Below are 27,408 nucleotides of genomic sequence, written 5' to 3'. Positions count from 1 at the left end.
GGATAGCAGTGGAGGTCTGTTCAGACTGACTGTGGGATTCACCTGTGAAGACTTTGTTTGGTCCCACACCTTCATAAAGCCTCAGAGTGTCGCTGTTTTCTTCAGTTTCAAAATGAGGGAAGGTAACCTGAACTGAAAGTCCATCATCAACCCTGAAAACAACACAACTCTTTATTAGTGAATGAAAGAGCTTGTTTTAATGTCTGTTTTACAAAGAACTCGCCATTCATGTGTTGGGGTGTGTCTGTTACACTGAGTGTTATAGTGTGAATGTTACTGTGTGTGTGTTACAGGGACTTTTTATGACATCCTGATAATAATGAATTACAGTAAATGGTCTGTATTTGTATAGCACTTTACTTAGTCCCTATGGACCCCAAAGCGCTTTACACTACATTCAGTCATCCACCCATTCACACACACTGGTGATGGCAAGCTACATTGTAGCCAGAGCTGCCCTGGGGCGCACTGACAGAGGCGAGGCTGCTGGACACTGGCACCACCAGGCCCTCTGACCAGTAGGCAACGGGTGAAGTGTCTTGCCCAAGGACACAATGACCGAGACTGTCGGAGCCGGGACTTGAACCGGCAACCTTCCGATTACGAGTCGAACTGCCAACTCTTGAGCCACGATCGCCCAGTAGTCCCACCTAGAATTAATAAATGCATGAACTAGTTTTTCAACATCATTCTCTATAATTAGGATGTTTCTAATTATAGAGACTTTCCTACATATTTGTTTAATATGTGCATTGAAGGACATGTCCTGGTCAATCTTCTTTATGCCTGTTTACAAACAAAGGCTAAAGCAGCAAGCACCAATCCGGAGAGAGGTCGCACACTGGACGGACCTCTCAGTGACGCACTGGATGATGCAGAATGGGATATGTTTCGGTGCAGCTCTGATGACATTAACATGTTTACAGAAGCTGTTGTGGGATTTATCGGGAAACGACCTGATGACACAGCAGAAAGAACTATTATCCGAACGTTTCCCAACCAGAAGCCGTGGGTGGATAAAAACATCCACGACGCTCTGAGATCGCGCACCGCTGCCGACAATGAAGCGCTTGTCTCCAGTAATATGGACCAATACAAGGCTGTGTCTTACAACGTGTGCAGCGTGGTCAGAAAGACAAAGTGGAGCTAGGGGGAAAAAATAAAGTCACAGCTACAACAGTGCAACTCTGGGAGCCTGTGGAAGGGACTGTGGACAATAACGGACTCTAAAAAACCACCTTCTTCAATTATGAATGGCTTCACTGGCTGATGAGCTGAACGCGTTTTATGCTCGCTTCGACACTGCAGCAATTAAACCAACAAATGGCTGCGCGCGCATGGGGTGCACCAGTGAAGACAACGCTTTCATCATCACAGAGCATGCCGTGAGGAAAGCGTTCAGCAGGGTGAACACCAGGAAGGCAGCAGGACCAGGTACAATCCCTGGTCCGGTCCTGAGAGCCTGCGCTGACCAGCTAGCACCAGTGTTCACTGAGATCTTCAACCTTTCCCTGGCCCAAGCAGTGGTCCCCACATGCTTCAGAGAGTACATCATTGTCCCTGTCCCGAAGAAACAACAGCATGCTTGCCACAATGATTACCGCCCAGTAGCACTGACTCCAATAGTGATGAAGTGTTTGTGTTTGTGCTGCTACGGTTTCCGAAATATTAAAAGTTATATTATTTGCTGATGATGTCACCATCCCCCCAGACTGCTCCAAAACAAACCAAAATGGTCTACTTTTTTAGTGCTACGTTTAATAAGTTTAATATCTCGGAAATCGTAGCAACACAAATGCTCATTTTACCTGCACAAATCTGCACAAACGTAGCACTAACCGCTCCGCCTATTTGCCTTTACGTTTCAAGTGGGTGGGGGGTCAGCTTCACTCTGCTTAATAGATCACATTAGTCTTGATACAGCCTCTGCTACCACATAAGATCAATCCCTCTGGGCTCCTTTGATCAGCTCCATCAAAGGACTTCCGGCGCCCCCCGTGTGCAGCAGCCTGTTACAGCAGCTCTGCTCATTCTGAGTTTCTTTCTTTCTCATCTTTTTTCTTCTCGTAATCTTTATAACTAAAGTATTAGTAATTAGACTCTGCAACCATGTTCTACCGTTTTGTGCTAGTCCTGGTCGTTTTTCTTAGTTTTTTTCCCACTTTTTTCACCCGTGTCTGGGGACCCAGAGCAGGGATCCTTTGTTAACAGTAGGGATCAGCTGTTAGTGCTACGTCCTGGAGCAGTACTGCCGGCAGACAGACTCGACATTCCCAGCGAGCTGAGGAAGAAAAGACGGGGGTGTCGTGCTGGGAAGGAGCGCCGTCGCCCGACAAGGAGACGTTATCAACCATCTCTTCCTTCTGTAATTATTGATGGATGAGCTCACGTCGCTAACCTGGTCACAGAGGGAGTACCGGCAATGTAGCATCATGATGCTAACGGAGTCGTGGCTAACACCGCTAACTCTGGACACGAGCGTGACGCTACCGGGATTCCAGCTGCTTCGAGCGGACAGGACAAGAGAGAGCGGTAAGAGGAAAGGAGGGGGACTGGCAGTGTTTGTGAATGACAGATGGTGTAACCCTGGGCACATCACTGTGAAAGAACAACTCTGCAGCAGAGACATTGAGCTGTTAGCCGTTAGCATGCGTCCGTACTACCTGCCCCGGGAATTCTCGCATGTTATCGCGATAACAGCGTATGTCCCCCCCTCAGCCAACGCGGATGCAGCCTGTGACACTCTCCACTCAGTGGTCAGCAGACTGCAAACACAATCTCCGAGAGCCCTCCTCATAATATCAGGGGACTTTAATCATGCCTCACTGGACTCCACACTGCCCACCTTCACCCAGTATGTGACCTGCCCAACCAGAGACAATAAAACACTGGACTTACTGTATGCCAATGCAGAAGAGGCATACAGTTCATCATCTCTCCCTCCCCTGGGCAGATCTGATCACAACCTGGTGCACCTTGTCCCTGTGTATGAGCCCTTAGTGCGCAGGGAGCCACCAGCCACCCGCACAGTACAGAGATGGTCGGAGGAGAGCGAGGAGGCTCTTAAGGACTGTTTTGAGTCGACTGTGTGGGAGGTGATCTGTGACGACCACGGAGAGGACATCGACAGCCTTACTACATGCATTACTGACTATATTAATTTCTGTGTGGATAACACCGTACCTACCAGGACTGTACGGTGTTTCTCCAACAACAAACCTTGGATTACCCCAGAAATTAAAGCTGTCCTCAAGCAGAAGAGGAGGGCCTTCAAATCCAAAGACAAAGAGGAGCTGAAAAGGGTGCAGAGAGAGTTGAGGGGACTGATAAGGAATGGGAAGGACAGCTACAGGCAGAAGATGGAGAACCAGCTTCAGCAAAACAATGTTGGCAAAGTCTGGAGAGGCCTCAGAACCATCTCAGGCCACAAACATCAGAACTCTCTGCCTGGGAGGGATGTGAGGTGGGCAAATGAACTGAATCATTTCTTCAACAGATTTGATTCAGCCATGAGGCAGTCTCCAACATCGGCTGCAGACTCACCCACCCCCACTGCTGCTGTTCCACCTCTGACACCTCAGACACTTCACACCTCTTCTATTCACCCTGCTCACTCCTCCCCACCCCCAACAACAGCATCCAATACAGACTCAACACAAGGCTCCAGCCTGTCTCTCTCAACCACCCAGGTTAGGAGGGAACTGAGGAGGATTAAAGCCAAGAAGGCAGCGGGTCCAGATGGCATCAGCTCGAGGGTCGTCAGGTCCTGCGCGGACCAACGGTGTGGGGTGATGGAGCGCATCTTCAACCTAAGCCTGAGGCTGGGGAGACTCCCACAGCTCTGGAAAACCTCCTGTGTCGTACCAGTGCCAAAGACTTCACGCCCCAAGGACCTCAACAGCTACAGGCCGGTGGCTCTGACATCCCACCTGATGAAGACCCTGGAGTGGCTGGTCCTGGCTCAGCTTCGGCGCCTTGTGAGCTCATCACTGGACCCACTTCAGTTTGCCTACCAGCCTGGCATTGGAGCGGATGATGCCGTCATTCACCTCCTACATCGTTCCCTCGCTCACCTGGAGACCGCTGGAAGCACTGTGAGAATCATGTTCTTTGATTTCTCCAGTGCCTTCAACACTATTCTTCCCTCGGTTCTGAAGGACAAGCTGGAGAACTCAGGAGTGGACCATCACCTCACTACCTGGATACTGGACTACCTCACCGACCGACCACAGTATGTGAGGACTCAGGGCTGTGTGTCGGACAGGGTCGTCTGCAGTACAGGGGCCCCACAGGGAACGGTTCTGGCTCCATTCCTCTTCACCATCTACACTGCAGACTTCTCCCACAACTCCACCCAGTGCTTCCTGCAGGAGTTCTCTGATGACTCTGCTATAGTCGGCCTCATCACTGATGGGGACGACAAGGAGTACAGAGGACTGACTCAGGACTTTGTGGACTGGTGCCAGCTGAACTACCTCCAGATCAACACTAATAAAACCAAGGAGCTGGTGGTAGACTTCCGCAGGCACAAACATCCTCCACTGCAACCACTGAACATCCAAGGTATGGACATTGAGACTGTGGACAGCTACAGGTACCTTGGTGTTCATCTGAACAACAAACTGGACTGGACTCATAACTCAGACGCCCTCTACAGGAAAGGGCAGAGCAGGCTGTACCTGCTGCGGAGACTCAGGTCGTTTGGAGTGGAGGGCCCACTCCTGAAGACCTTCTATGACTCTGTGGTGGCCTCAGCCATCTTTTATGGTGTGGTCTGCTGGGGTGGCAGCATCTCTGCCGGGGACAGGAAGAGACTGAACAGGCTGATCAGAAGGGCCAGCTCTGTTCTAGGATGCCCTCTGGACCCAGTGGAGGTTGTGAGTGACAGGAGAATGGTGGCTAAGCTGTCATCCCTGCTGGACAACATCTCCCACCCCATGCAGGAGACTGTGACAGCACTGAGCAGCTCCTTCAGTGGCTGCAGCACCCACGGTGTGGGACGGAGAGATTTCACAGGTCTTTCCTCCCCACTGCTGTCAGACTCCACAACAAAGACTTTAACTGATCAAACACACACACCCACACGTGCAATAACACTAAGTGCAATACTCTTTTTCTGACAAAGTTGTATTTTTACTCAGTTGTATACAGCATTTGTATTCTATTTTTATCCTATTGTATATTTCATTCTATTTATTCTACTGTATATAGTATTTTATTTTATTCTGTACAGTTGTGTACAGTATTTTATTCTTATTATATTCAAATTTTTGCTACATAACTTTTGCACTGTCCACTTCCTGCTGTGACAAAACAAATTTCCCACGTGTGGGACTAATAAAGGTTATCTTATCTTATCACCTAGCGGGGGTGGGGGGTTGTAGTTTGGTCCCGCCTTTGCTATTGTGGTTGATGTGGAGGTAGGGATGGGCTTAGGACATCTGGTTCAACCCGGGGGTTGTGGTCATGACCTTGTTAGGGCCTCTGGTGGCTTTTAGATGGTGTTTTCCTCATGGCTGCGTGCAGCAGGGCTGGGGGAGGCCCCGTGCTGGGGCTCTGGCTGGGCTTTGGGGGCTTCGGTCCTTGTTGGTGTGTCGCCAAGGTTGCGGGTGGGTGGGTGCACAGGGGCTCAGTCCTGGCGCAGGGGGCCTCTGGTGCATCGGCCAAACTTGGGGGCTCTTCAACTGGCAGGGAGGTTGTTTTATCCTTGCAGAAGTTCACCCTTCAGGTGGGGGAGAGACATAGGAGAGGTGGAGAATGGACTTAACCTGGGTGTCTATTGTCTTGTGTAGCCTGGGAGATGATTGAATGATGGGGTGGGTACAGTGTCCTCTGCGGTGGGGTTAGGTGGGCTGCCCTGGGTCCTGTGGGGCTTCGCGGTGCTGCTGCCGTGGGCCCCGGTCTGGATGGGCCTGGGCCCCCTTGCCTTGGTGGGTTCCAGAGGGCAGGGGTGCCTACTGGGGTCAGCGGGGGAGCTGGCCCCAGGGAGGGGCTGCTTGCCCTTCTCTTCCTTTCCTCCCCATCCCCGACTGCCTCCCTCTTCCCGCTCCACCACACCCACACACACATGCAAGGCATTGGTGTGCAGGCGTGTCACTAGGGTGCAGGGGAGGCATCCTCTGTTTTTCTTTTCCTTCATCCTTCTTTCTCCCTTTCCTATCCCCCAGCCATGTCTGTCCCGTCTGTAACAACTGAAAATAAAATAAAATAAAATAAATAATAACAACAAAGGTCAATCAAATGGACCAAAACGGCAAGGCTGTGATGATCCCCTTGGCAAAGTAAATCCGTTGGGTATCTTTGTTGGCTTTCAGACATCAATTCTGATGCCTAAAAAACCAAACGGGACAGGCAAAAACAAAAGACCAAAGCCGGAAGATCATGATGGACCTCTTCGATCCTAACAATAGATGGGAGAGGTCTGGGAAGTGCTTCCGCTCCCTTAAGGCCAAAACAGAGAGAATGAGGAGGAGCTTCTTCCCTCAGGGCCCTGAACCAGGTGTAGGACTGGACTCTCCCACACACATCACATCACCACACTCACTCCGGTTTTTTTGCACACTTCTTATAATTTATAATTTCTTTTTATTCATATTTTCTGCACAGCAATAAGCACTTCACCACATGTAATAATGTGTATGGTTGTGTGTGTGACAAATAAAATTTGAATTTGAATTTGAATTTGAAACCAGATCATGTCAAACTCCAAGATCCTGCTGTGTGGGGTACTACAGGGCTCAGTCTTGGGAACTATTCTCTTTCTTTTGTATATTTTCCCCCTAGGCCAAATAATCAGGAAGTTTTCGATGTGTCTTATTGTTTCTATGCTGATGATTTTCAGCTCTACTGATCTTTTATAAGAATTGAATATTTAATGTTGTCCTCCTTGATAACTGCTTTGGTAATATCAAACAGTGGCTCTCTGACAACTACTTGCAGGTGAATTCTGATGAGACAGAAACCTTAATTGTTGCCCCTGAGAACCGAAAAATGCCTCTTCTGTTAAACCAAACCTCAGAAAACTTGGTATTATATTTTTCTAGCCATGTCTTTGAAGAGTTATTCTCTTTGATTAATCAGAAACTGATGTTTGCCGGCTAAGAAATATTTCAAAGCTTTGAACTCTGGTGTCAACAGCTGAGTGAGAGATGACTATTCATGCCTTTCTTTAATCTCATCTTGATTATTGTAACAGCTTTTTATAGGATCTTGACCGCCTGCATCTGGTACAGAATGCTGCTGCTAAGCTTTTGATCCACACATGAAAAAGACATCATATTATCCCAGTTTTAATCTCTTTACATTTCCTACCAGTACATTTTAGAATTTATTTTAAAAATGTAATCCTTGGTGGTCAAGCCCCAGCCTGTATTTCTGAACTTCAAGAACCCTACATCTCTTGCAGTTTGAGATCTTCCAGTCAGAAACTGTTACAAGGTGTGAAAAAAGGTCATTATCAGCAGAGGTTTCAGGTAAAACCATTGTGAGACCCTGACTCACCCTATCATGACACTTATGATAGTGTCTGGGATGGCATCTCAAAACCGGATTGTAGGAGGCAGGCCTCTTTCAATCCATCTGTCTTCTCTGTCCAAAATCTTGTCCTGTTGAGGTGGCTCTTCTATCTTGTGGCTGTTTGGTCTCTCCAATGTAGAGTTCTGAGCATTCCTCGCTGCACTGCACATACACTGCGTTGTATACTGCGAGTTTGTGTTTGGGATAAACCAGTTTGTGTCTGAGTGTGTGGCTAGGTCTGAAGTACACTGGGATGTCGTGCTTGGAGAAGACTCTCCTGAGTTTCTCTGATAAACCTGCTAGATCAGGGATGATGATGTTGTTCTGTTTGTCCTTCTGATCCTCCCTCGTTGGTGTCTGGTGTTCTTTTCTGTGCCTCTTTGCTGATTTGAATGCCTTGGAATGCCTCGCCTCAAGGCTTAGAGTGAACATTTTCTGCCCAGTGTTATAGGGTCCTGATTATTCCAAGTTTGTGGCACAGTCCAGAAACAGCAAACTGTTATCCTTTGTGTCTCACCTGGTGAACTTTATGTTTTTATCCACTGAGTTGATGTGAGCAGTGAAGGATTCCACTTCTTGGGTTTTGATTTTGACCCAGGTTTAAAAGGGAGTTTTTCCTTCCCACTGGGGGGGCAGCTTTTTGTCTCTGAGCCAGAGAGGACATCCATGGCTCCATGTAAAACAATTTAAAATTCTAACAATTTTCATACTAAGTTGTGAAAATAATTGGAGCATATTTTTCTTCTCTATTATAAAAAACCTAACACGGTCAGTGCCTTTATCCTCTTCAAGTTGTTGTAGGCAACTGATGACTGTCTTTTTGTGGGATGCTGTTTTAAGGCTTCATAGTTATTGTTGTCACTGGGGAGTGTAGTATTTTCTGTGTGATTATCAGTTTTGTTTGGTGCACCTCCCACGCTCAGGGAAGTGACAGCTTTCTTTTCTTGAATTGTGAGGTTAGACAGAAGAATTTTTGCAGTGGAGAGAGTAGCTGAAACCTTCATCGTGATTTGCTCTGTTCAGGTTGTGTTCATTTATTACTCCCTATGGCTGTGACAAGATCCACTCTGACCAACTGTTTTTGTTTGCAGTGTATAACATTTCCAAAGTTGCCCTTCTTTTCCTTTAATGTCTTGGACCATCCAAGCCTTGATCCGAACTCTTCCATGGCATGCATTTTTAATTTCTCTTTGATATTTGGGCATATTGGGACCCGATGAATGTAAAAACAAAGAATTACCAGATTTTTTTTTTTTTTACCTTATTTTTGTTTTTAAGAAAAATAAGAGCCACATATGAGGAAATTCGTTTAAAATTTTGATAGAACAGTAGCAGTATAATGTCCTCGTAAGTGGATATCAGGCCCATGTAGAGAAAAATTAGGTATTTTGGTCTAAATAACCAAAATGTGATATCCACATATGTGGACGCCAGGTCCTAGGAGGTTAAAAATGTAGGGGAGGGGAGGAGTGTTTTAAGGCTGATTTATCTTGTTCTGGAGTACATCTATTGTGAAATGGGCCTGTCTTATCCTTTTTCTGAAACTTTTCAAATAAGCCATTCCTCTGCAAATGATCTGTTAGCAATTACCCTTTCAAGAATGTTTGATATGAAAGGAAGGTTGGAGATTGGCATATAATTAGCTAATAATTATAATTGGTATAATTGCCGGGTCTAGAGATGCTTTTTAAGTAAAGGTTTAACTACAGCCAGCTTGAAGGCCTGTGGTACATAGCCGATTATTAGAGATAGGTTGATCATATTTAAGATTGAAGCATTAATTAATGGCAGGACTTCTTTGAGACCCAGACCGAGGACACGCTAGAGAGAGTGTGTAACACAATGTGTGTTACAGTGTGTGTGTGTTACAGTGTGTGCTACAGTGTGTGTTACAAAGTGTGTTACAGTGTGTGTGTTACACAGTGTGTGTTAAAGAGTGTGTGTTACACAGTGTGTGTTAAAGAGTGTGTTACCGTGTGTGTGTTACAGTGTGTGCTACAGTGTGTGTTACACAGTGTGTTAAAGAGTGTGTTACAGTGTGTGTTACAACGTGTTTTACAGAGTGTGTTACACAGTGTGTTACAGAGTGTGTTACACAGTGTGTTACAGAGTGTGTTACACAATGTGTTACAGAGTGTGTTACATTGTGTGTTACAACGTGTTTTACAGAGTGTTACACAGTGTGTTACAGAGTGTGTTACACAGTGTGTTACAGAGTATGTTACACAATGTGTTACAGAGTGTGTTACATTGTGTGTTACAACGTGTTTTACAGAGTGTGTTACACAGTGTGTTACCGTGTGTGTATACCAGTCTAACCTGATGATCCAGCGACAGAAGCTGCTGCTGTTGTATTTGTCTGCCTTTGATGAACTGAACAACCCGCTCGGGCCCCTCAGCACAAACTGTCCGTCACATGCTGTTGCTATAAAGACAAGGGTGATGACATCATCACAGGAAGTTAAATGTTTTTAATGAACACTGTGCCCAACCACGTCTATCCCATGTGTACAGGAAAACATTTGTGGAGATTTTTCTTTACGAGAGCTTCTGCTTGTGCTGCTTACTGTTTGGGAATAAACTGGGTAGTTTCAATCAGAGATCCATGGTTACAGTGTAACAGTACAGTCTATTCTAGGCTCTGGAAACAAGTGGACCTTTTACATCAACACAACAGACACTAAACTGACCAAAGAGACAGCAAACACAGGAAAAGAGCCCAGTGACGTACTGATGAGTTACACACAGCTGCTGTTATTAAACCAGTGAGGCAACCTGGTCTTAGAGCTAAAGCACAGGAGACGCTGATGGTCTTCAGTGCTCTGAATGCACCACAGCAAAGCCCAGTGCTAGTCATCCTCCTGATCATCTCCAGACCATCACACAGACACACACACTCACTCTCAGTGATTCTGCACCTGCACAGGAGCTCTACAGGTAAACCTCACCACAAACGTCAGATATAAAGAGAAATCGTCACTGACCACAGAGAGCATCAGTTTCATCAGAGGCATCGGGACAGTCGTCCACTCCATCACATAGCTGACTAGTCAGAATACACGTCACCTCATCAGCACAGGAAGTTTGATAAGGGCCACATGTTACTGCAGACAGAGAGCAGAAAAATGCTAAAATGTCTGCATGAACATCTGGAAGGATGCAGCTGAAGGGGCATCACCTCCTGTAGGGTTGATGCTGGTCCCTGCAGAGGCTGTTGTTCCAGATGTTCGAGATGCAGTTATAGCTGCAGATGTTGTTGCTGCAGATGTTGTTCCAGATGCAGATGTTGTTTCAGATGCAGTTATTTCTGTAGATGTTGTTCCAGATGGAAAAGAATAAAATACAATACAATAGCACTGTATTGCCAACAAAATTATGGTTGCTCCACACCAATTGTGCTGGAGTAAAGTATAAATAGGAGACAGGAGAAATATATGGTATCAAGAGAAAGGCACACATTGCAGAACAAACTGCTTGGAAGCAGCGTGGAGAAAAGACTTTGACTGAGTATTGAGTCTGTGTGTGAGTGTCCTGCGTGATGAGGGTTACGCAGACCATGGCTCAGATCGGTGGTGGGTTTGACACGGGTGTGGTGTGGGGAGGTAGTGTTTGTTAACAGTCTGAATGGCTCAGGGTAAGAAGCTGTTTGAGTCTGGAGGTGTGGGACTTGACTGACATAAGGCACCAACCGGAGGGCAGTGGGTCAAACAGGTGGTGGACCTCACCTCTGATGGTCCTGGTTTTCCTGAGAAAGGAGGCTCTGGGGTGTCAGAGGGCAGCCAGTGAATTTTTGGGCAATGTTATGACCCTCTGCACTACCTTTCTGTTCTCAGTTGAGGCCCCTGAGTACCAAACACCAGGCAGGAGGAGAGCACGCTCTCCACTGAGGAGCAGAAGGCCAGCAGCAGCTCCTGGTTATTCTTCCTCAGAACACAGAGGAGGTGCAGCCACTGCTGGGCCTTCTTCACCAGGGCGATGGTGTTGTGGGTCCAGGTGAGATCGGCAGGGAAGTGGGTGCCCAGAAACCTGAAGGTTCAATTCAATTTAATTTTATTTACACAGCGCCAAATCACAACACCAGTCGCCTCAAGGCACTTTATATTGTAAGGTAGACCCTACAATAATAAATACAGAGAAAAAACAATCATATGACCCCCTATAAGCAAGCACTTTGGTGATAGTGGGAAGGAAAAACTCCCCTTTAAAAGGAAGACACCAGCTCCTCTGTGAGTTTGAAGCTGCTGTTGGGCGTTGCGTTGTATTTAGTGAGGGCTTGGATGCCTCTCCACCCCGGCAGGGGTTGTTATCAGTCAGGAAGCACTTGTCATCCACAGTTTTCAGTTAGGAAAAACCCAGATGACTTGGTTGCTGTTACATTTTCTATACAACACTTCATGGAGAAAAGAACAGACCGAGTGAAGGTCTCCAGGTCCTGCTCCTGAGATCATCATCTGGCCATGATTTAATGACCCGGGTGCTGGGAGGAGTCTGTTTCCTGAGGGGGTGTAGGCAGGGATGAGGAGCAGAGAGAGGTGGTCAGATTGTCCCACGTGGGGAGGGATGTCGCTCTGTAGGCTTTGTTGCTCTGCATCGCTTCGTAGATGCAGATGTTGTTGTGTTGTCAGGGCTCTCTGTAGAGACACAGTCAGAGCTTCACTCTGAAATCACGTTGTTTGGATGTGAATCAGAACCTGGTTCAAAGTCTAATTTGAGCAGCTGAAGAGGAATAACCCATGACTGAGGAGGAATAAACACATGAAGCCGTCCCCACCAGACTGAGACTTTTCTCTGCAGTCAGGGAATCCCGAACATGAACCTGTGAGAACCTGTGCAGGTGAGTCGTGCTGTCAGTGTTTTAGTTTAATGTGTCTGAATGTGAACATGGGTACAGCATTATTACCCTTCCTGTGAGAAATGTTTGTTTTACTCGTTTGTGTTTAGTGCAGAGGTGCTTGTTCTTTGTTCTTCTGCTCAGGTAGTTCAGGGTTGGAGGTGGGGGGTGGAGCCTATCCCAGCTGTCACAGGGAGGGAAGCAGAGCATAACAACCCACTGCATAATAATCATCATTAAAAAAAGTAAACTTAAAGTTAACCTTCAGTTATTTACTGGTAAACAACAATAAAATAATCCTTATTGGAGACATGTGTGTCAGGTTTGTTTGGGTTAAAGTATGATGGAAATCATCTCAGTGGAAGCATCACAGGGCGGATGCCAAGCACGCTGAAGTCTCCAATACAATAAAAAATATTGGTATTATACAAACTAATGACATAAACAAAAACATCAGCAAACATCACACGTGTCCCGTTTAACTCGCTGTTGGGTTGTTTTTGTTGCCTTAAAGCTCAGCAGACCTGCACAGGTGTTCTGTTTTTATCTTTTATGTTCAGCACGTTGAGTGTTTGTGTGCATTTCTACTTTTAAGATTAGGCTTCAAACTTTCCTTTTTGCTAAAGCATATAGTTAGGGTTGGAGCTGAATCCTCCCTTAGTTATGCTGCAATAGGTGTAGACTGCTGGGGGATTCCCATGATGCATTGAGTTTTTCCTTTCCAGTCACCTTCTTCTCTCACTATGTGTTAATAGACCTCTCTGCATTGCACTGTTATTAATCTCTGTCTCTCTTCCACAGCATGTCTTTATCCTGTCTTCCTTCTCTCACCCCAACCAATCGCAACAGATGGCCCCGCCCCTCCCTGATGCTGGTTCTGCCGGAGGTTTCTTCCTGCTAAAAGGGAGTTGTTCCTTCCCACTGTCGCCAAAGTGCTTGCTCACAGGGGGTCATATGATTGTTGGGTTTTTCTCTGTATCTATTATTGTACCATCTACTGTACAATATAAAGTGCCTTGAAGCGACTGTTGTTGTGATTTGGCGCTGTATAAATAAAATTGAATTGAAAATTGAACTGAATTGAAATTGAGTGTGATGGAATAAAACTGATATGAAATGTTTGGAGGTCTGCGAAACCACCAGAACGTGTAAACTTAGGCTTCACATCTTTCACCTCCAAATGAACAGCTGTTACCTCTGTGACATCACACACTCACCTGTGATGCTGATACTCTTTGTGTCGATAACCAAAACTCCACCTTTGATCCCCTGAAGCCCTGCCCCCAGCTGCTGCTCTGCCTCCTTCACATCAATCAGCTGATTGAACCGGAGGGAGAAGGTCACGACCACGCTGCCCCGACTGAAGACACAGATCAATAACGAGCATCAATAAACTCGTCATCAGATTTATTAACAGCAGATTAAACGAACTGATCGATAAAATCAGTTGGGTCGACCAGACATCTGACCTGAAGTGCTGAACCCAACACGACTCGTACAGCTGCTGGAGCTCGCTGGTGCTGAACGCCTCAGACACCTGCCGACCAATCAGAGGTGTGTGTTATTTTTCAAGATAAAACACAATAGCTGCTCCATGAACCTGCTGCCTTTCTACAATACACGCCACTGGCATCTGATTTTTCAGGAAAAAAGCCACTGACAACTGTTTTTTCAAAATAAAAGCCTGGGGTCTGACCAGCTGCTGCACGTCGTAGGCCAGAGATTTGAACTGCGGGCTGCTGGAGTTCTTCAACTCTTCGGAGAACACGGCTCCCTCCACGATCGCCATCCGTCCCATCAGCTGCACGGGCTTGGTGGCGCCTTTGCACACAAACAGGAACATGATCGTTATAAAACTTGTGGAATGATCAGCTGGTTCAAAGCAGACTGCGAGTTTACCTTTGGGCTTCAGGCTCAGCGATGAGACCACGGCCAGGCCGATGCAACAGATGAGCAGAAGTGACGAAACGACGATGAGGAGGATCTCCAGAGATGACAGGCGCCTCTTCATCCTGCACGATCGATACACAATCAATACTCGATCAAACCTATCGATATGCCCACCGGGTCACGAGCCACCTCTCTGAGCTCAAGTGTTTCACACTAAAAATGAAGACTTTCCTTTCAAATTAAAACTCCTGCGTTTGTCCGCAGACTCACACAAAACCATTTTATTCAGACCGTGTACACACAGGAAACAGAAAACAGAGTGGCGAGCTGCGGTCTGGCCCACAGAATATTACAGCATACATATTTATACACAGAATAAGCTGCATATAACCTGTGCTGCTGTCTGCTGATGGGTTTTATCATTTTAAACTTCCTGGTTCAGGCTCTCTGGTGTTATCAGCTGCCGTGTTCACTGTTTGAATGAGTGACGCTGTGACTTATTCAACTAAATTCATTCACACAGTAAACAGTAAAGACCGAGATCTGTGTCTGCTACTCTTTGTGTGTAGTACATGTCAGAAACACAGATTCATGGGTATGAAGTTCCCGCGGTCACAGTTTAAACTGTTTAGAGGTAAAAGATCTCACCTGCTGCAGACCTCAGATCAGCTGCTCCTTCTCTTCTTCTTCAGGCGTGCAATGACTCGGAATCACAGTGAACATCTGACTGTAAATCTGATCTGTGATCAGCTTTTATCCATCTGGAAATGACTAATGACTCATTATCAATACGACAGCTGATAATTAATGATCAACAACACGGGTGCTGTTTGGAGTGCAGAGCCAGAGGAGAAAACACACGCACATGCACGCACGCACGCACGCATGCGCGCGCGCGCGCACACACACACACACGCGCGCGCGCGCGCACACACACGCACACACACACACGCGCGCACACACACACACACACGCGCGCGCGCGCGCACACACACACACACGCACACACACTCACACACACACACACACGCACACACACTCACACACACACACGCACACACACGCACACACACTCACACGCACACACACACTCACACACACACACGCACACACACGCACACACACACACACGCACACACACACACACGCGCGCACACACACACACACACACACGCACACACACAAAGAGTGTGACCTCTGCTAACCCTGGACTCAGGCATTCTAGGTTATTACCATACTCCGGTTCTCTGAAGCAGAGGGGCTGCTGTGGACCTTTACAGCTTCCACAGGCCTCAGGAGAACAACATGAACCTGCAACATGATCAGTGAAGAACAGAGCTTCATCAGTGAGACCCTGTCTGTAGGTGGATGAGGTTCAGGACTGTAAAACCTGATAAATGATCACCCTACAGTCCTGAAACAGTCCTGAAACAGCTGATATCATATGAAAAACAGTTTGTGTGTCCATTGTAAGAGAAAGAAGAACGATGCTAATAAAGGCACAACAGAAAGGAGACACTGCAGCATGACTCAGGCTTTGGAAGAGGCCAAAAGAGGCTCTGCACACCAACACCTGAAGTAGCTGTGAAGTCAGCCAGGTGGATGCTACCTAGCTGACTTCACAGCTGACCAGAAGAAGAGAGGTCAGCTAACTCTGACACAGCACCACAAAGAGCCAAAGGTCACAAACCAACGACAGGAGGAAGTTCATGCAGAGATCTGACTTTAATGACCCCGCAGAGGGCTGATCCACCAATCAGCTCACAAACACTAATGAAGTTTGTAGTAGGCAGACTTCGTCATCATCATCATCAGGAAACGTGTGAGGTCTGAAGGAGCTTCAGGAGTTTCTCCCTCCTGACACAGATAACTCAGAGGACGCTGACACTGGCTCCTTCCTCCTGTGACTTTATCACAGTCTAAAGTCCAGCTGCTGTAAACCTGTCAGGTAATCTACCTTAATCTGGCCCCGCCCCCGCACTTACCTGACAGCTGGAACAGAGACTCATTAATCATCAGCAAATAAAGATGTAATTAATGAAAGCGGTGTGATGAAGCTGTTCAACGACTGTTAAAGTTTTACTTTATTGTTCGTTACCTGTTCACACAATAGGCTCTGCCCATCAACACTGAACACTGTCTCTGTGCTTATCACAGGTAAAAACAGGTAAACAGAATCACTGACAGCACTCGTGTGTGTTTCCTCCTCTAGCTGCTCCTTGTCAAATCATCCAGAGCAGGTGACAGGTGAACTAAATCATCACAGAAACTTTATTGTTACACAAACATCAGACGAGCATCGGCAGGTTTGCCACAAAATACACAGCGAGCACTCAGAATGCGCACGGAAACAGCAAACAACCCAACACGCTTAGAAATGTGGCTCACAAGACGTTACGCACAGCTGTGAGGTTGGACGAGTTTCACACCAAACATTTTATTTGATAAAGAAAACAAATGAAAGCAAAACTAATTTCAGATATTTTACAACCAGAAACATCAGAAGAATCAGAAACAGGACGGTTTGCATAAAAATGATCATCCACCATCACGACTCGACTCTCAGCATCAGAGATAAAAAACGCCCACATCTGGAAACGTTCAATGTAAGTTTAAAAAACAAAATCAGAATCAGAAGATTACACAGAGTTTAAAGCTTTGATCCGCTGGTGTGACACAGAGTTTGGTTGGCGCTGCAGTTTGTCCATAAAGTTTTCAGCAGTGAGGACGAGTGTCCTCAGCCAGGAGATATGACCGGGTTCTCAGTTCTGATTGGACGAGAGCTTCAGGACAGCTGGTAGATGTTCGGCATCTTTGACTCCTTCCCCTCGCCGTCGTCCTGCTCTGAAATCGGGACATTTTATTGTGATGTCATGGTTTCATCTCAGAGTCACACACAGTTCAACCAATCAGGACAGACTGTGACTGAAATCCCGAGGGAGAAGTCAGAGGTCATGGCATGGTCTCATCAGAGGTGAAGGTGTTTCTCACATTAAAACTGAGTCATCCTATCAAATATGTGAACACCTGATTCACAAGTTCAACAGTCAGGTGTCATTTTACTGACACGACACGTGAAGGAAACTTTAGAGACCTCTCTCTCATCCCTTCATTAACCAGGAGACAGTCTGAGCAGATCTCAGATCTGCCGAATTAAAACCTGTTTGGAGCTGCATCATAATGTTCCACATAACTTTATTTATAAGTATACGTTTTCATGAAAACCAAAGGAAAGCCTGGGTTCAGACTTCATTCTTATTTCTGTTTTACAGGCGCTTCAGATCCTCCATGCATGCCTTTACTGGTAATAATACACCCACAGCTCAGATTAATTTATTTATACAGAGCCAGCTCACCTCAAGCTGCTCAACCCTGGGAAGACCCAACAATCAGCTGATCGCTATCAGCTCTGAGCCTCCATGTTAGCATCAAAACATCAGCATGACTGAGGACCACAAACACACGGCTCACGTATCACAGATAAGCTCCAGTGAAGAGCCGCAGGACAGAAGTGAAGCCTGGAGCACAACACCAGGGTCTGTAGTTTGAAACTCCCAGCTTCTCCGAGGGCACCATGAAGGCACCGCAGGTGTGTGTAAAACCTTTATTTACCTTCTGATGGAGAAGGTGATCTGACTGAACACAGAGAGGACTGTGACATTTACTGCCTCTCTTATCGTCACAGCAGTTCTTAGCTGAGCTAACATAACAAGGGTTTTCCTAATAACCTGATACACCTGATACACCTGTGTCAGGTAACAACACAGTGAGGCTCTGACTCACTACAAACACACACTGTTAATGATTAATGACTGCATTAATCACAACATTTCTGATCGACTTCAGTTCTAAAAACTCATCTCTATAAACAAATAACAGTCCCAGAAGGCTTTGTTTGTGGTCTTTGGACCAATCAGGCTTTGGCTTCAAACCTGTGAGAAGCTCAAAAGACATCATTAATGCGCCCAAACTCATCTGACTGGGACTCAGCTTTTTACTCGTTAAACACTGATCACGTGATTACATCTGCACCCCAGGTGTCTGCTTGCCGCACGACTTCATGATGGTTAAAGATTCTGACCCTGCAGCTCTATCACAGAAACAGGTGAGCTCACCTGGCTTCTCATCCTCTCTCTTCATTGTTTCTTCTTCTTCTTCTTCTCTGCACTCGTCGATGTTCCTGTAAGTCGGCTGAGGACACAAGAAGAAGAAAGATGATGAGGCACAGCCTGTTAGAGACACCGAGGGCTCGTAGGCCCTTCACATCCTCACCTGGTCACTGTAACGTGATGACGTATCATTGGTGGAGGGGAGAAGTCTGCTGATGAGCTGACCAATGGTTTTGAAGGTGGGTCTGTAGGTGGGCTCAAGGCTCCAGCAGAGCTTCATCAGCTGATACCTGCAGAGACAGGTGAGCGTCACTTTCAAAACAACTTTATGAGCACTGACACGAGCATCTGTGAACTCACATCTCAGCCGGGGCGAAGTCAGGCTGCTCCATGTGGCCGCCATCTTTGATCATCTTGTAGAAGTTGGTGTCCACGGCAATGTTTGGGTATGGGCTCTTTCCTGGACAGGTGAACAGAAGACTGTCTCAGAGAATGGCTGCTGAATGTCACGTACTGCTCATCACCAGAGCTGAAATGTGACTGGCTGAGGTGGTGCGTGGTGTTGCCATGGTTACCCAGAGAGAAGATCTCCCAGAGTAAGACTCCGTAGGACCAGACGTCGCTCTGCACTGTGTAGACGCACTGAAAGATGCTCTCTGGAGCCATCCACTTCACTGGGAGGCGGGCCTGTCACAATAAAACAGCGAGTATCAAAATAAAACACAGTGATTGTTAAAATAAACAGCAACGAGTATCAAAATAAAATATGAACACTGACATTTCCTTGAACGATGTAACTGTCATCATTGCGAATGTCTCGGGCCAAACCGAAGTCGCAGATCTTTGCAACATGACGATCAGTCAGCAGGACATTCCTCGCTGCTACGTCTCTGTGGATACACTGAACCACACAGGTGAGACGCACAGGTGAGACACTGGTGATTGTTCTGAAAAATGATCCCATGTGAGTGTTTCCTTACATTCCTGGTGGACAGGAAGTCCAGACCCTGAGACACCTGGTAGGAAAAACTCATGAGGTCCCTGACTGAAAGACCATCTGTCTGCACACCTGTGAGAAAGACAGTGAGATGAGTTCTTTAATTGCCATAAATGTAAATTATGTCAATTTGTTTAATTTATTGTGATTATGTATGTTATTTATTTCCTTTATTTATTGTTGTTCCTTTTTGGGTAGGAACCATGTTACATTCTATGTTGCGCACAGGCCCCTTTAGTGGCACAAAGGGAAGTTAAGAAAGCATGTACAAAGAAGCTAAGCTATAACTTAACTAAGTCACGAGAAGGATTAAATAAGCTGTTTCAAAGTGAAAGGCAGCTGCAAAGAAGAGAAAAAGAAGTCTGGAAGTGTTTTGTTCAGTTTTTGTTCCTGAAGCGGACTCATCCCCTCATGGTTGTGTGTAGCCAGTGAGGTATATTCACTGTGCTTTGTTTATTGTGCATTTGTTAACTTTGGTTTAAACGTTTACTTGCAATATTTATGTTTGATCATTCAGTGCATTTATGTAATGACAGTTTGATGGTAGATTTTATGGTGGTTTGGAGGAGAAGTGTGACTGAAGAATAAATCCATCTGTGAACGAAGAACCGTGGTGTCGTGTATTACCTGGAGGGAGTGATAAGTTCTTTATGGGGCAGAGTCAAGAAGTACCTGTGAGTTCAGGTGAGTTCAGGTTCTTACCCTGGTGTGTTTGCCCTGGACTCAGAATTGGCTGCATCTCCTGATACTCCGAGCAGCATGAGATCCCGCTGTCACTGCAACGCATATTGGATGTTACACATCAACTGGGGTTTGAACAGGTAATGGTGAGGCTGCAATGAAACCTAACCTGAACTTCTCAACAAGCATACCTGCCAAATACGGAATACACTAACCGTAGAGCGTACAGGTGTTAGAGCTGGCTGATCTGTCAGTGTGAAGCAGCGCGATCTGCCTCCGACTGTTTGTTTTACTGTTTACTTTGGTATTAACATCTGATCTGTTCTAAGTGATTCACAATCAGTAACTGTAGGGTTGCTGAGGCACACTCAGCCTTTCCTTTCCTCTAAAAGGCTGTGATGATAATAAAGTGCACAGGTGTGAGCAGCATGAAAGACAGATGCTCTGAAACTGAGAGGCGTCACACCTGCGGAGCCTGGCGTGCTGGGCCGCCATGTTCTTATAGAAAGCCTCTTCCTGTACTTCATCCACAGTCACCATGGACGCCATGATGTCCTGAGCATGACCCCGCAGGAAGTTGAGCAGGTCGCCATGGCTACAGTACTCTGTGATCATCAGCATAGGCCCTGGATAGTCAAAGGTCAGAAAACCACAAGTTGAAATGACTGTCTTTTATTCAGGCTTTTCTTTTTCTTCTTCGAGTCTAACAGCTGAAATGATGTCCACGTGATAGACCCCCCAGGAACTATGCGCTTCATTTGAAGCACACTTTGGCTTAAGTTGATGAGCGGCTTATTTCCAGACTGCAGAGGACGGCAACCACACAGCAGGGAGTGCTATATTTTTAGTGTAATACAGAGCATCAGCCTCTGAGATGGAAATCAGACCAAACCTGCAGTTCCTCTGGCATCCAGCAGAAGCAGCAGTGAGTCACTCCCCATAGACTCACATGTTAAAATTTTACAGCAGAAATAAACATGTTTACAGCCTGATACACAGACGTCATAACACCTGTATGAGGGCAGATTGTTTCTATAACTCACCTGTTTTAACTGTATTCAGAGCTTAAGTTTGCAAATTTTCACAATGAACCTAGTCTACAATCAGTATTCACTAAACATCATCATCACCTCCACGAGTACAGGCTCCCAGCAGGTTAACGATGTTGTCATGGTAGCCAAGATGGCTGAGAATCTTAAGCTCAGACATCAAAGCCTCCCGTTCCTCCGAGTGAGCGCTTGCTGTGGACAAACAGGTGATACATTGGATCATACAACACGAACAATACGATGATGATAATGATGATAATGATGAGGATGGTGATTATGAAACTCTGTGTACTAACGTTTAAGCATCTTGACAGCGACTCTGGTGATCTTGTTGTCAGTTTCCAAACCATACGCCGTGGCCTCAACAACCTTCCCGAAAGCCCCAGAGCCCAGGATGGGACCTGAAAGACAGAAAGTCGAGAACATGAAGAAGAAGCCGGAGAGAGGAAGGTTGAGGAGTCAGATCCTCAGTTTGAAGGTTAAAGTGAGCGTGAGCCTGATTCTGTTTGAACTTTCTTCATGTTAAAAAGGGGGTTCTCCTTTCCCACTGTCACCGAATGCTTCACATTACAATACAAAACCTCAAGACGGCCATCGTTGTGAATGCTCCCTGATTAAAACCCAATGTTTCGTACCGAGGCGAAGTTTGTCTCGGGGAAACTCCCACTTCTGATTGTATGGCAGCTGGGTGGGGTCAACAAAGGTGTAGTTGTTTCCATCAGTGCTTTCGATGATCTTCCAGCGGATCTCATACTTGGGTTTCTGGCAGAAGAAGAACAGCAGGTGAAGACTGTTTATTAGTCATCAAGCTGTCAGTCCAACAAGCCTCTGATAGGCTTCACCCACTCACCCACCTCCCTGCTTAGCTACAACAAAAATGACTGATCTCTGACCTGGTGAGCTCTACAGGAGGATCAGTAAATTTACCTGTCTGCACTTGTAGAAGATGACCAATAGGAGCAGGAAGAGGACAGCGGTGGCACTCAGAACTCCAATCAGAGGCGGAGTGAAGATGGTTGGATTCCCTGTAGAAAAGAGGAACTCTGAGGAATCTTTATTTAAACCAGTTTGATAATGAAAGATCAGTTTAACTGCTACACGTCTGATTAATCCAGTTTTATTCCCCCACACTTACGATGATGGAAGACCCGCAGAGACTCTCCCATGAGGTTGGAGGCAACACACTCCACAGTGACATCATCATCAGCTGATAGGACGAAGTGGGACCTCACCTCCTCGCCATCCTGTGAGGTCACACTGGCCTGAGAAACCTCATTGGTAGCAATGTGTGCACACCTGTAAGAGAAGCAACATTTTTATTTTTAAAACAGCGCCTCCCTCAGGACAGATTTCACATGATTCTGCAGCCTGTAGCTGGCAGCGCCAGCATACGTACGAGGGCTGGATGCCAGGACAGGTGAACCAGAGAATTGTGGGTAGTGGATATCCTGAGCTGTTGCACGTCAGAGTACTGTTCTCCAAAGTGACATCAGTAGTTGGAAAACCTAAAATAACAAAGCTGTTTTCTCAGACTTCAGAAAAGACAAAAACAGAGGTATAAACATCAGCTGAGAGCTTCTTTCGGGATCATGTGATCAGAAGAGGATGAGAAAACAGCACAGACCATGCCATCTGGAATGTTTCAGACATTCAGCGACTTCTGTTAAAGTAGATTAGACTGCCCTCAACATCAGAAAATACCACTAAAAGGAGAAACTGTGTATTCAGGTGTCTTATAGTATAGCATGCGACCAGATGTCAGACTGTGAGAAGCTTGAGGTGAGGAAGAACATGATTACAAAAGCTTTCTTACGGTAGACCTTGAGGTCGATGGTGTGTGAGCCACTGAAGAAGGAGTTAGAGAAATGAAACAAGTATTGCCCCCGATCCTCCGGACGCATGCGATGCAGCAGCAGGGTGGCTTCCGAGCTGCAACATAAAAAATATCGCCTTAAAAAATGTTTACACCATCACTACCACCTTAACAAACCCTCGTACCAACACTACCACCTCAAAGGATCACAGAATATTCCACCGAGGAAATACCACCTTAAAACACTGAGGCGCTCCTGACAATGGAGTGGGAGTAGCCTGTAGCCATTACTCACCTGTAGCTGTTAGCAGCGTAGCTCTCCTGGTACACCGTACTGTCATTGTTGATGAGGTGTGTGGGTGTGGTCCAGCGCTGGCTTGTGATTGGAGGATAGGCCTTCAGCAGGAAGGTGAGGGCCACATCACAACCTTCGTAAACCTCAACCCTGCTGCTGCCATTAACTTTAGCGCTGCTAGCTCTGTAAGCACTAACATTAGTGATGGGTTCCAGTGACCCACCGCTAACGTTAACCTGTATTTCATCTGCTGCAGACAGGTGTCCTCTGACCTGTACGTGCTCACTCGTCTGAAGGTAGATTCTCAGGTAAGGGCGTTCTGAGGAAGAGGAGAAACTGTTGTTGGATGTGTGTGACTTTGAACCTGCATTCTCATTCTAAGGCAATGAGTGTACGAACATTAGGTTAGAAACGGTGCAACCAAAATGACCAAAAGTGTTTAGAGAGGTCAGAGGTCAGGAAGTGTTTTTGTAAACACGGCTATTGCCCCTAGATAGAACACAGGGTGATGGCACTTTGGTTCCTAGAGTATTCAAAAGTAGAATGGGAGGGAGAGCCTTCAGTTTTCAGGCCCCCAAACCTACCCCCACCCACACACATATTTATTTTTCAAACTCCATTGCAGTTTATTTCACACCTCAAACCTTTTGTAAACAATTAAACTAGTGCTGTCAGCGTTAATCTCATTAAAATTACGCTAATGCCATAACCGCATTAACGCGGCAAAACTCTGTTAGCAAGTTAATGCGGATCACTCCGTGTGTGGGGCTGCACGGCGTCAAAGCGTTAGCACGATTAGCTCATTAACGCGTTGGCGCCGTCCAGCCCCATGCACGGAGTGATCTGTGTTAACTCGCTAATGGAGATTTGTCATGTTAATGCGGTCATAGCATTGACGCAATTTTAACAAGATTAACGCTGACCTCACTAAATTAAACAAACAAAAGTTAACTGCAATAAATTAAAGGTTGTAATTAAATACACCACTACCTCTTTTGAAAACAGAAAAACAAACCATCTTTAATTATTTTACGTATAGTTGTTGTTTTTTGTTTTGTTTTGTTTTACTGTGTGAGAATATTCAATACTGCTATCAATACATTTTTTAAAAATGTCTCTCTGTGCAAAATGGGTTTAAAAACATAAACAACTGTGGGATACTGTTTGTCTGTGTTTTGAACCGGGGGAACAAACTGTGGCAGGATCAGTGTTGTGCCAAGGTCGGTGTCACTGACAGAATTTGTTCCCCTGCGCCGCAAGGATTCGCTGGGCACGGAGTGCAGATCCAGTTTACTCCATTAGACATGGAAGTAGTGATGTTTTAGTTTATCAGTAAATGTCTTAACCAGAGATGGGCGGTAACGCATTACTGTAATCGGATTACTTTTTTCAGGTAACGAGTAAAGTAAGGGATTACTATTGCAAAAACGGTAATTAGATTACTGTTACTTTCCCGTAAGCACGCTGCGTTACTGCGTTACTAAAACCGTGATTTTTCTGCGAGAGTGTCTCATGACAGTGACATAAGCGACTGCGACGTTCGTGGCAACAGCTGTGTGCAGATCAACAATGGATAATATATCGAGTGCAGGAGAGAGTATGAGCGTGCAGCGTTTAAAGCGTGGAAGTACCGACCTTACTTTGAGTTTGATTCCATAAAAAGTGACAAAAACATTAGCGTTCGCTGTGCGTGGGAGGAAAACTTCTTTTTACAGCGAAAAAACCCCTAAACTTCCGAGCAAGCACCGAGTGCGCTGCCACGTAATGGGAAACTCACAGAGAAACTCGCGGAGTCTTCCACTGACCGCTGCGGCACACCTGCACCAGGGTAAACCTCCGCCTGCCCCACTCCTGCTTCACAGGTGAAAATAGAGCAACAGGACCGCTGAGTCTTTGATTTTATTTATTTTCTGCTGTGTTTTACTTGCATCTATTTGAAAGACTGAGTGTAAACACAAAAAACTTTTTTATTTTATGTGCTGGAATGTGCAGAAAATAGGTTTAAATGTTAAACAAATTTCTTCCAGTCAGAGAATGTTGCAGATAATTTAATGTTTGCTTGATGCATAAAGTTAAAAGATTAAAACTAATAAAACGAGTTTTAAAAAGAGACTTTTTCATTTGATTACATTTTGTATGATGGATTATGCAGAAAAAGTAGAATTAGGCTGAAAGATCTATCGCTTTATTACCTGTTCAGGTTGTAAATCGTGTTTTTAAAAAGTAACTAAGTAATTAAGTAATTAATTACTTTTGAAAATAAGTAATCAGTAAAGTAACGAGATTACTTTTTGGGGGAAGTAATCTGTAATTAGTTACTGATTACTTTTTTCAAGTAACTTGATCAACACTGGTCTTAACTTACCTAGCACCTTGAGCTGGATGGTTGCTGTGGTGACCCCGGCCTCGTTAATTGCCGTACACATGTACTGTCCACTGTCCGTTTGGGTGACCTCAGAGATGCTCAGAGTGCTGTTGATGTACAGCCGCCTGTTACCATAGTAACGACTGTAAGTGGCTTCCAGTTTCTGAAATGAACCAAACAACCAATCAGCACTTGGAATATTAGGACTGAAAATGCACAGGTGACCTCTGATCTCTCACCTGCTTTCTTGGGTCTGTCCAGGTAACGTTATAGAAGTGGGTGGGGTTACTGCAGAGACAGGTAACCTCAAAACGCTCTCCTACCAGACGGACAAATTCATCCTGACTAACAGACAGGGAGGGGGGGTGGTGCGACACTGCATACAGACAGGTAAAGTCAAACAGGTAATCAGATAGGTATACAGACAGACAGGTGTATAGATAAAGAAGTGTAGAGATAGACAGGTGTTACCAGGGAGCACCAGCAGGTTCACAGGCCTGGATTTGAACTGTCTGCCATCCTTCCAGCCTGAACACACGTAGCGGCCATTGAACAAAGTCTTCGGGTCTCGGATTAGGGCTCCTCTTCGAGGATCAAAGGTCACGTTCATGGCGGTTGGCAGGTTCCTCCCGTCCTCTGATTGAAGGGTGAGATTTGTTACCAAGGGGTCAGTCAGTAGACACTTGAACAGGAAATCCTCACCCTCCTTGACACTGAGGATGCCCAGAGGGGTTTCAAACACTTTGGAGGGATCTGCTGGGTCTGAGAGAGGGGGATTATGGAAAACTGGAGGTCATTTTCTAAATGAGTTCAGTCTGGTCACATTTGTATTAAAAGTATAAGGAAAAACCAATATCACTAACTAAAGGAACTTCAGGAGGACTACTGATCTTACCTGTGACATACAGGTGGATCCAGCTGTTCAGGTGCGCCAGGCTCTCGTTGGTGTATCTGCAGGTGTATGTTCCAGTGTGCCTGGGTGTAGCACGTTTGACCTCCACAGGGTCTGGTAGGTTGCCCCGATACCCCAGTGGAAATGCAGTGCTGGTCCAGTGAACTGACCCATTACCATGGCAACTGAGGCTGAAATCGGTGCCAGCAGTAAGAACTCGATCAGATTTACTTGGAAGGAAGTCAGAATTTAGACGGATCGATGGTGGATCAGGAGGTTCTGAAACAAACAGAAAGACACCTGAACCCATCAAACACAGCGGTCACAGAGCACACACCTGAATATACCTGAATAGTACAACTGTAATTACCCTTAACCTGTAATTTTCAATTTTGTATATTTATATTAATCTGTAAATTAGCAACTTTTCTACATATCATGATTTTGCATACTCTGTATATATTATTACTGTGACAGTGTTGAAACCACTTGCACTTTAAACTCTGATTACACCCACACATAAGCAATGTTTTACTTATTTATTACTTTCTTTTTAGTTGTGTGAAGGGAACCTGCAAAGTAAGAACTTCATTCCTCTGCATAACCATCTGTGTTTTGTGGTGTACATGACAATAAACTTCTTCAATCTTGAATCAGAGCTGAGTCACCTGATTGGACCTGAAGTGTCTTTTAAGAGATTGGCCACCCAGCAGGTGAGTTTGGACACTAACACTTCCAGTCCGCGGTTTGTTTGAAAACAGAGCTCCAGTCCTGACATTCGCCAAACACAGATGAGGAAACACAGATGCCTCAGACAGTTGATACTGAAATGAACACGCAACTTCTGTGAAACATCATTTACAGCTCGGGGATGGGAACAGCAGAGCTCACGGATTCCACGTGGATCTATCCCTAATCCTTTATTGGTCAGATTTTGTGTCAGCTCCCATAACCTGGAACATCTAGCTCTG

At 45.8% G+C, this 27,408-nt stretch overlaps 2 protein-coding genes across 2 annotated transcripts in view; both read right to left on the bottom strand.

The window, feature by feature from the left end:
• The window catches only part of tmprss15 (transmembrane serine protease 15), a 42,234-nt gene extending 27,877 nt beyond the window's left edge, over positions 1 to 14,357 (bottom strand). Inside the window, exons 1-8 of the mRNA XM_063487662.1 lie at positions 14,246 to 14,357; positions 14,043 to 14,167; positions 13,816 to 13,883; positions 13,573 to 13,706; positions 10,694 to 10,759; positions 10,500 to 10,619; positions 9,835 to 9,940; positions 43 to 152 (exon numbers count right to left, since the gene is read on the bottom strand). Coding sequence (XP_063343732.1) covers positions 43 to 152; positions 9,835 to 9,940; positions 10,500 to 10,619; positions 10,694 to 10,759; positions 13,573 to 13,706; positions 13,816 to 13,883; positions 14,043 to 14,167; positions 14,246 to 14,357 — 841 coding nt within the window. The remainder of the gene's footprint in view (positions 1 to 42; positions 153 to 9,834; positions 9,941 to 10,499; positions 10,620 to 10,693; positions 10,760 to 13,572; positions 13,707 to 13,815; positions 13,884 to 14,042; positions 14,168 to 14,245) is intronic.
• Positions 14,358 to 16,302: 1,945 nt separating this feature from the next.
• csf1rb (colony stimulating factor 1 receptor, b) lies at positions 16,303 to 26,747 on the bottom strand. The gene is made up of 21 exons (XM_063487656.1): positions 26,441 to 26,747; positions 26,017 to 26,307; positions 25,785 to 25,921; positions 25,546 to 25,708; positions 23,181 to 23,499; positions 22,886 to 23,001; positions 22,469 to 22,577; positions 22,208 to 22,368; positions 22,000 to 22,097; positions 21,708 to 21,834; positions 21,369 to 21,473; positions 21,154 to 21,264; positions 20,490 to 20,649; positions 20,045 to 20,118; positions 19,326 to 19,414; positions 19,124 to 19,246; positions 18,921 to 19,032; positions 18,706 to 18,805; positions 18,509 to 18,635; positions 18,352 to 18,427; positions 16,303 to 17,080 (listed from the first exon to the last, which is right to left on the bottom strand). Exons 1-21 carry the CDS (start codon positions 26,745 to 26,747, stop codon positions 17,022 to 17,024), a joined length of 2,964 nt encoding a protein of 987 aa, XP_063343726.1. The 3' UTR covers positions 16,303 to 17,021.
• Positions 26,748 to 27,408: the final 661 nt, after the last annotated feature.

Source organism: Pelmatolapia mariae, linkage group LG10_11 (genome assembly GCF_036321145.2).
Source record: "Pelmatolapia mariae isolate MD_Pm_ZW linkage group LG10_11, Pm_UMD_F_2, whole genome shotgun sequence".
NCBI lineage: Eukaryota > Metazoa > Chordata > Actinopteri > Cichliformes > Cichlidae > Pelmatolapia > Pelmatolapia mariae.
Note: the sequence above shows the minus strand (reverse complement) of the source record. Positions and strands in the feature narration are given on the sequence as shown.